Source organism: Monodelphis domestica, chromosome 3 (genome assembly GCF_027887165.1).
Source record: "Monodelphis domestica isolate mMonDom1 chromosome 3, mMonDom1.pri, whole genome shotgun sequence".
NCBI lineage: Eukaryota > Metazoa > Chordata > Mammalia > Didelphimorphia > Didelphidae > Monodelphis > Monodelphis domestica.
The window spans coordinates 62790213-62800041 of record NC_077229.1 but is presented as its reverse complement, the minus strand read 5'-3'; the positions used below and the strand labels follow the sequence as shown (position 1 = coordinate 62800041).

Here is a 9829-nt window from a genome sequence, read left to right as displayed (position 1 = left end):
AGAAAAGTCACAGGATTTGGGAATTGGAAGGGTGGGCTCAAATATAGCTCTTTGATACTAGTATGACTTGAGGCAAATTATTTCAGTTCAAAGGAACACAGAATTCCTCTGGAAAATGAAGGTTTTGAACCAGTTGACCTTTAAGGTCTTTTCTGCCTTTAAAAATCCATTAACCCATAAACAGAAGGAAAATAGAAAAGCAGGCACAGAAGCCGAGCATCCTCGATTCTACGCCTGCGCAAAAATGGGGCGGGGCAAGACGAGGACTATAAGGGTAGAAGGTGGGGCCGCGCGCAGGCGTTATTGAAGCTCTTTGGTGTCACGTGAATGCGCAGGCGCAGTACACTCCTGCCCGCTCTCTCACACAAAGCCCAGAAGCGGAGAAAATGGCGGCAGGGGTGGAAGCGGCTGTAGAGGTGGCGGCGACTGAATCCAAAATGGAGGAGGAAAGCGGAGCGCCCGGCATAGTGAGCGGGAACGGGACTCCAACCCCCAAAAGGTGAGGTTTCTTCGCCCTTCTAGAGACTGGGGCTCCCTGGGGAGGCGCCTGGCTTCAACGGGGCCTGTGCCGCCTGGCGTTCCCCGCGGCCCCGGCTCCGTTAGCTGGGTTCCCTCCCTTCCACGCGAGGCCTTTGGCCCCGTTCCCATCTCACTCTTCTACCCCGCGAGGCCCCAGCCCTTGTCTTGCTGCCCGTGCAGTCTCCACCTGCCCGCAAGTGCTCTGGCTACCCCATTGCCCGCGCGGCCCCGACCTCCCTCGTTGTCCCTGCCACATCCCCGATAGCTTTTCCTTTCCTACTCTCCCTTATATGAGCAGCTCCATCCTCCCCTACGGCCCTCGAGGCCCCATTCTTCCTCCTATGGCCTTAATCTCTTTCGTGCCCCCCATCCCCCTTCCTCTCCCCTCCCCCCTTCCGCGGGGCCCTGACTCTCCCTCCTTCCCACGAGGCCTTGTCCTTTTTCCACGCGCGACCTCGTTCTCCCTTCCCACGAGGCCCCGTCCTCCCACTGCGCGTGTTCTCCGCCCCCCACTTCCCCCGCCTCCTCGCGCGCCTCCGATCCACGTCCCCGCGAGTGTTTCTCTCCCCCCCCCCAGTTCCCCGCACTGAGTCCCGCTCTCCCCCGCGCCCTTTTCCTCTCTTAGGCTCCGCCCCTCCTCTGCAACATCTACCCCAACCCCCTTTACGTATCTCCTCCCCTCTACTTCCCCGCGTGGCTTCAGGCCTGCCTCTTTTTCCCCACTTACAAGTTGGGGAAACGAATGGCCTTTGTGCTCAGATTCCAGCGCTGAGCTACTCCTGAGTAAATAGATAGGTCGCTTGCTGCTTAGGAACAAGCCGCCTTTTCTCCGACCCCCGCATTGGAGTCCTTTTGGGGGCTCTCCTCGGTATTCTAGCCCCCACTCCAACCCCCAGAGTTGCATTCCTATCACCTCGTTTCTATTTCCTAGAGGAACTGCTCCTTTGGCATTTTGTCCTTACTGGCCGGCCTTTTTTCTCGATTGGCATGTTTGCAAGGTGTCCCCACCCTCGGTTTTTGTATCCAAAAGAAGCACTGAGTTTGGTGTCGGGGCTTGGAATCAAATACTGGCTCTGCCTCATTACTTGCATGATTTAGAGGCGATTCACTTGACCACTCTGGGCATCAGTTTCCTCCTAGAAGGAAGAAGTTTGGTTAAGATAGAAGCAAAATTCATTCTGGTTGGGGCAACTCAGTGGAGAGTTCTGGGTTCAAATCTGTTCTTAAGACACTTCCTGGCTCTATGACCCTAGGCAAGTCACTCAACCTCTATTTCCTAGCCCTTCTGCCTTGGAATCCTATCAATTCTATGACAGAAGGAAAGGGTTATTTTTGTTTTAAGTCATGAGCCTTCCTTTAACCAACTCTTGATATTGTCCTCGTTTAAAGCCTTTTCCCCTTTTTAATGTTCCCCCCCCCCCCCCTGACCCCCCCTCCCCCAATCCGATGGGGGCACCCAGCAGACTCTGGTATATTATATGGAAGGACAGGGTGTTTACTTTAGGTTCTCAAGAACCATGGTCCAATTAGATGACCTAATTACCGTTTATTTTCCTTGAGTTGCTAAACTGGGTTTTAAATCCTGACCATAAGAAGATAGATGAATTTCTGGCTGTGCAGCTGCTCTAATGGAAAGATAATCTGATGGTAACTTTAAAGCTTTTAAGCTTGGCCTAGTATTTCTCCTGGTACTTTCTGCTTTTTTCACAGAAGGAATTAATGAAGTTTTTAAAGCATTAGACATCTGTAGTTACAATGCGACTTCAGTTCAATTCTAGGTTCTTTCCAAACTTTGAGGAAAGGAGGCAGGATGGGTATTTTTATAAAGGCCCTGGAAGTTCTTGAAGGATACCTAAAAGAACTTTGTTTATGACCACATCATGTTAGTTAAATGTCCCTAGTGTGGTATAGTGGGGAAAGTACTTGGGTTCTGATTCTGGCTTTGATCCACTAACCTAATCTTACCTCTTTTCAAAGTAGTTTTAATGTAAACTCGACATATATCAACATTTCTATATTTTAAAAAAGAGCAGAAAATCCTATATAAAGCCACGAATCTGTTATGTAATTAACCTGGTAGAATCAAAGCTACCTTGCTTATCTCTGTCTCATTCTGAACTATCATTGCTCTCCTCTATATATGTAGAACTTTGGAGAATAAATGTCTTTCTGAATTTCGGAGACCTTTTTTCACTATTTCAGTTAGAAATTAGTAATTAGAGGTTACAACTAAATTATTAGAAATTAATCATTAAGTATTTTTTTTAAACCCTTACCTTCTGTCTTAGAAGCAATACTGTGTATTGCTTCTAAGGCAGAAGAGTGGTAAGGACTAGCCATTGGGGGTTAAGGGTCACAGCTGGGAAGTGTCTGAGGCCAGATTTGAGCCTAGGACCTCCCATCTCTGGGCCTGACTCTCAATGCACTGAGCTACCTAGCTGTAGTGTCCCTGTCCAGTCCCCCGTCCCGTCCCCCCCCCCCCCCCCCAAGTATTTTTAATAGGATGACAAACTAGCTTTTTTTTTTCCCCACAGGCAGTATATGATTATATTTTAAAGGAGTCAGAGGGAATGTGAATTATCTAAATTGGTAGCAAATTTTGAATATTAGTCAATTAGTAATTAGATGAGCTAAAGTTGATGTCTGATTTTTTTTTTTAACTCCGTATTTTCAAATGCTGTTTATGGTACATGCAAGCCTGGTCCTAATTCAAATTTAACATGAAATTAAAGTGATTTTTTTGGGGGGGAAAGCTGGGTGATTCGAAGGATTGAGAGCCAGGCCTAAAATGTGACCTCAGACTCTTCCCAGCTGGAGGATCCTGGACAAGTCACTTAACTCCCATTGTCTAGCCCCGGGGTTCCCCAAATTATGGTCTGTGGGCCACATGCTGCCCCCTGAGGCCATTTATTCAGCCCCCACCGCACTTCCAGAAAGGGCACCTCTTTCATTGGTGGTCAGTGAGAGGAGCACTGTATGTGGCAGGGCCACAAAGGACACCTCAGCTCACGTACAGTACTACTTCCGGTGACATAATCCTTTTGCCTGGCGCCTTGTTCTGAGAGAAACTGAATGAGAATGAGGTCAGCATGTGATCTGGGGGAGGGGATTCTGCACTGTGTATACTGCTGTGCAAGGTATGACAGGCCCATCATAGTCAGCACTGCAGCCTCCCCTATCCCAGACAGCGGTATACAGATTTGTTCAGTTTTTTTATAGTCTGGCCCTCCAATGGTCTGAGGGACAGTGAACTGGTCCCTGTGTAAAAAGTTTGGGGTCCCCTGGTCTAGCCTATACTGCTCTAATGCCTTGGAATTGATATTTAGTATTTATTCTAAGACAGAAGGTAAGGGTCCAAAAAAACAAATTCAAGTGATTGTTTTGCTAGGATATTATTAAGAAAATGTCAAATTCACCATAACAGCCATTTTAAATCTCTTTAGATCTTAAAATGAACTTTTAGAAGATTTTCTATATTGTGGTATTTTCTTGTGTTTGGGGACTAGAGGACTTGAATTTGTGTCCTAATTCAAGATTTTTAGAGCTAGAAAAAGGATTGGGATTTTTTTTAAATAAAGAAACTTAAATGTTAAGGAAGTCAGAAATGTTAAAAATGATGGTTTTAGTTTACAACACAAGCGGTTTTCTTTCCATAGCACCTCTTGGTCATTGGTGATATTCCTTATTCTTGTACCGGAGGGAATTATATGCTACCTGCTTGTTCCTGGAAGGCTAGCCATATAATATACATTAACCACAAAGCAGAAAAATAGTACTTGTCAGTGATTGTTAGGTGATTTCTTCAAAATACCTTAAAATCACTTTCCTGTTTTAGCCAAAAGCAGTTTCTTCTACTGTTCTGTAACAAAGAAATGAACTGTATGGGAAGATACTTTGTTACATAGCATATGATATGTGTCTAATAATTACTGCAATTTTGATTTATTTAACATTTTTGGTTGTATGCCAAGACTTTAACTTATCCCAGGCTTGATGAGTTTGTTATGGGATAAAAGGAATCATCATCTGTGGTTAAAGAGAGACTTTAACCCCATACATATATCCTGCACCCAACCTTCAAAAGTGTTGCTCAAGTTATGAGTCTGGGAGGGATTAAGGGTCCAACCCTTTTAGTTTCACTCTTCCTTGGGTCCCAGCCTAGTTTTGCAATTCTTGCCTGTAATGGGGGTAGGGGAAAGATTGGGTAGATTTCTTTATTCTGTTTTCTAATCTTTGTTAATATCACTCTCTTATAATGCTTCTGATTGAATGGAGAATGCAATGAGACAAGTTTAATCTATCTTAATACTGTAACTAATTTCTTTTGAGTACTGATAGTAAGTACTTATAATTTATACTTATACCAAGGAAGAAAAGTCTTGTCCTGCTATAATGGAGCAAAAGACTAAAGGTACATAAGTAAAGTAAGTTCAAACCATTTTATCTTGGATAGGATGGAGTGCTGGTGAGGCCAGAATTACATAGGCCTAGAACTAAATAGCAATAACTATTGCATGGCCATAAGCCTCTTATAAGCTAGCTGTTTCATAAAAGCATGCTGCTCCTCACAGGGAGATTTGTGCAAAGCTGTGGCTGCTCAGCCTAATGTGACCTGCATATGGAGGAGACAACAGCTTTGAAATACAAGAAAAAAAATTAAGGTTTTGGGTTTTTTGTTTGGGGGGGGGGTTGTAGGACAAAAGAAATGTTTGGATTTTGTATCTAAGATATATATATAAAGTAAGAAATTTGTTTTTCTTGTTTACATTTTGATTCTTTCCTGGGAGTTAAATGTAGAACCTTTGGATCCCTCACATAGTAATAGAGTACATGATAGAAAAAATAATAAGTAAACAAATAGTTTGGAAACAAAAGGTATTTGAGAGGGAGGGGAAAGTCATGTGCTTTATTAAAGGTAGCCTCCATTGTATCTATGAGATTTGTTTCTCTATAGTCCTTTCCAGTGGTGTTCAATTACTGTGTTTCACCTCCGTTTTCTCAGCTAGACAGTAGATGGGGGGTGGGGGGGGTGAAGTGTGTGGGACACCGTGCTTTGGTTTTTTGGGTTAGAGTTAGTAGATAGGGTTTCAGTTTTGTCTATGTAGTACCATAGTTTGATATTAGATAATTCTATCAAATCAAAAATGAAAAGACTTTTAATGGTTTAACTGCTTTAATTACAAATATAAAGGTGATGAATTATGCTGTACACTTAAGTGTATTTTTTCTTTCTAATATAGTGAAGGCGAACGATCAAGTCAAAATGAGAAGAGGAAGGAAAAAAATGTGAAAAGAGGAGGGAATCGATTTGAACCCTATGCCAATCCTACTAAAAGATACAGAGCCTTCATTACAAATATACCATTTGATGTGAAATGGCAGTCCCTTAAAGACCTGGTCAAAGAAAAAGGTAATGGTATTGGTGTTGAGTAGGGTAAAAGGTTGGTCTGTCATTTTTCCTTATGGCTATTTTCTTGGTTATATTTTTAAATCTTTTTGTCAGTTGAGGCTGTTTGGGGTAGATTATGTTGTTTTTTGTTTTGTTTTTTTTTTGTTTGTTTTGTTTTGTTTAGGCTCTAGAGTAAGCCCTTTTTGGTTTTTCATGGTGTCATGCAACTGCTTGTTAAAGAGGGTAGTTTGTGTGGTCACTTGGCCTACAAATGATACTATTGGCTAACTATGGATTATAGGGCTTCGTTTAAGTTTGAAAGGAACCATTTTGTCTTAAGGAATATTTTTTGAATTATCTACATTAGTGAGGGTTTTTGAAGCCTTTAATTCAGTTGGGCAAGGTAGTTTGCTGATCCTGGTACAAGTGGATGTCTGTCCTGTAATCAAAATTCTGTAGCTTGACTTGTTCTTAGGGTCTAAATTGGGGAGGGGGAGGGGGGAACAATCCATAGCCTTTTTTATGTAAAATGCAGAGTAGAATGGAGACTTGATGACTTAAAATAGGCATATGTTTGAAATTTAGTGCCTCCAGATGATCCAATGGTTGTGGCCCTGGTAACAATTTAAATTTAAGTTTAATCTCCTCTAGAACAGGGGTTAAGCAGCCTGTGTTATGCAGCATCTGAGACCTATCTTGATGGTATTTGGTTTTTTATCCATTTTCCCCCCTTCTGCATGTCCACCTTGTCTACCTCCCATTCCAGGTTCTCCTTTCCTTACCTTTCTTTTTTCTTTCCTATTTTCTCATTCCTGTTAGTATTTATAGAAATGGTTTAGCCTTACTGGTGGGACTCGGATAAGAGGTTTCTTGGGCCCTATTCTAGAATAAAGTGTTGATAGGGGGTGGGAAAAACAAATTTTTTTTATTACTTTGAATTTTCCCTTCCTAGAGGCAGTTAGTCAAAAGTTACAGGTAATGGGGTTTCTTGAAGGATTTCAGGGTCTGGGGGTTTTGGTGGGGGGAGGGGACATTCATAATAAACAAATATGTGAGTTTGATTTTCAAACTGATAATAGTTTAAATTACACGAATTGATGTTGCTTTGGCTGGCCATTTTGGTATGGTTAGGGGTCATCACATTTAGTTTTGCAGTTATGAATGATCCACAGAGAGTACTGCACTATAACTGAATTTCACCATGATATGCAAGCAATATTATTAGGCAATATGAATATCTTTATATGGTTTTTTCCTAAGTACTATAAATGCCGTTCCAAGTATTATGTGGTTTTCCTCCAGATAACATGGATGGAAAAATGTTGGGTGTGAGATTTGTTTTTCTGCCTTGATCAGCCAAATCATTCCTTCCATGCTCCTAGGGCAACAGTGAAATTTATTCATTTTGTCTGAAGGACTTGTCATGTTACATCCCAGATGCATTGTTCTTGGTTTTTGGGACTGCTGCTTCAACACTGTTTAGAATTGCTGTACAGTACAGTTGGGTCTTATTCTAACTAGTCTTTGGAATCACTCCCAAAATTGTGCTCTTGTGATTTGTTTGAACCACTGAATTGATATTTCTTTTGATATATAAGGTATAGTAGTTCCAAGAACCAGGAATGTAGCTTGAAAATGTAATTGTTAGAACTCTGTAAGAGACTACAGGCCCAATTTTTCATTTTTTAGGAGTGTGTGAACCAGTTTTGGGACATAATGGAGAAAGTAGGTGACATTTTGACTGCTTTACCATTCAGCAATTAAGTTTGGAAGATCTAAAGCTAGTAGCAACAGTGAAGTGTCTGGATGTAGAAGCAGTTCACCTCAATTTGCCATTTTGCACTGGATATATCAAGTATGGAGACGGCACGGTGGTTTACTCAGATTTCTCCAAACTGGTTCTCATAGTCCCCTGGTGCATTGCTTTGAATGCCCGGTTCAGTCATTTTGTGTATTTTTTGGTGGTGAAATTTAGAATTACAGGTGTGCAGTAAATCAGTATTTTTAATGAACTGTAAAATGTTCTTGTTTAGAGCTCCCCGTATTGGTTAATGAATTTGCTGTTGAACTTAAATAATTGTCAGCAATATTGGACTTTTGGTAAAGGGGTTCATAAGAAAGAGAATGAATTAAAAAAAATGGTAAACCTAGTTTTAGTGTGTGAAGTCTAAAAAGAGAATTTGAAATTTAAAAAAGCCATTTTTACCAAGTTTACCTACCAATGACTCTTAAAAAGATAAACTGTTCTATTATTAGTTGTTTAGAAACCCTTTTTTCTCTATGTATCTTGGGTATCCCAAGTTATTTTTCAATGATTATGGAAAATCTTTTTCACAGAAATGCTTTACACTTGTTGCAAATATGTTTTGTTTTATGAAAATTGGCTATTGCTCAGTATAGAACTACAGATAATGCATTTATTTAAAAGCATTCATAAAAGTTTAGCAAATAATAATTGTATATAGTTCCAAAAGAGATTTGATTTATATAAGACAAGCCTCAATTCAGTACTTAGAGGACTGGCTCCTGGTGAGTCAGCTACTACTTTTAGTTACACAACTAATGAAAATAAAAAACTAGAATGATAGGCATTCTTGTGAAAATATGAAATAATTTCTTACTAGATAATGAATCATGTTAACATAGTGCCTTATGGTTATAAAGCATTTTTTAGATACATTATATCACTTGATCGCCATATATACACAGAGGAAATAGGGCAGAATGTATACCCCATTTTGTAAATGGGGGAAAGTGAAGCACATACATACATCTGAACTGAAATCTCTGGTCTAGTATGCTTATACAACCTAATTCTGAATGGTGAATAAAAAAAACAACTGGCCTATCTTGGTATCAGTTCTAAGACAGAAGAGCTACAAGGGCTAGGCAGTCAAGGTTAAGTGATTTGCCCAGCGTCACACGGCTAGGAAGTGTTTGAACCCAGATCCTCCAGGCCTGGTGCTCTATCCATTGCACTTAGCTGTCCTGATGGGTCTTTCGTTTCAAGAGTGAGCTCATACTAAGGCTATACTGTTTTAACATCCTCCTTCCCCATTAGTGTATGGGGATATTTTCCCATCTGTTTTAATTTTTCTTCCATAGATCTACTAGCTATTCATTGTAAGACAATTGTGCCCTATCGTTTTTCATAGGTGTGTACTATAAAAGCCCATAAACAAACTGTACCTTAAACTAGACCATTGTTATTAGTGCATTGTAGCTTTAACTGTTTGAAGAAGGAATATTAATTTAGTTCTTATTGACCCTTTTAAAAAATTAGCCTTCAAATGTAAGAACCTTAGCCTAAATGAACCTATCCTTAATGCTATGAATCAGTTACTTTTTTCCCCCCTTGAACTACTTGTCAACAGTATATACACTGGGTGATACTTACCTGGTTCCTTCTAGGTTTCAGGACTTTGGGTCCTTGATGGCTTAAATAATCAAAATATTTTGTTCCCAGTTTATTTTCTAAATGTTATATCATTAATTTATTTCCTTTAGTATATTAAAGGGGGGAAAAGTATATTAAAGGTTCTAGATTATTAATAGTGATATTGATCAGTTGTGAAACTTGAAAGCTTCTTGAAAATTCAACTTTTGGAGAATTGAGACTTTTATGTGACTTAGAAACTTTTTCCATTAAAGAAAGATTTTTGATGGACTTGAAACTACCAGTAATTACATTGCTCAAAAAATTATTTCATAGAATGATGTTTCTCCACTGGGAACTGAAAAGTGGGCTAATGGCCCTTCAGAAGGATTAGAAGAAATATAACATTCTCCACTTTATCAGTACCCTTCTCATTTATTTAAGATCTAGACGTCTAATAACGAAGGTTTAGCTACCCCAAAACACTTATTTTGACTGCCTGCCCATTACCCTCTTCTGGATGAGACTCCATTCTTACTTTGCTT

At 40.3% G+C, this 9829-nt stretch overlaps 1 protein-coding gene across 1 annotated transcript in view; it reads left to right on the top strand.

Moving 5' to 3' along the window:
• The first annotated feature begins 323 nt into the window (after positions 1 to 323).
• HNRNPM (heterogeneous nuclear ribonucleoprotein M) overlaps positions 324 to 9829 on the top strand; it is a 41564-nt gene continuing 32058 nt past the window's right edge. Inside the window, exons 1-2 of the mRNA XM_007489465.3 lie at positions 324 to 499; positions 5760 to 5929. Coding sequence (XP_007489527.1) covers positions 387 to 499; positions 5760 to 5929 — 283 coding nt within the window. The 5' untranslated portion in view covers positions 324 to 386. The remainder of the gene's footprint in view (positions 500 to 5759; positions 5930 to 9829) is intronic.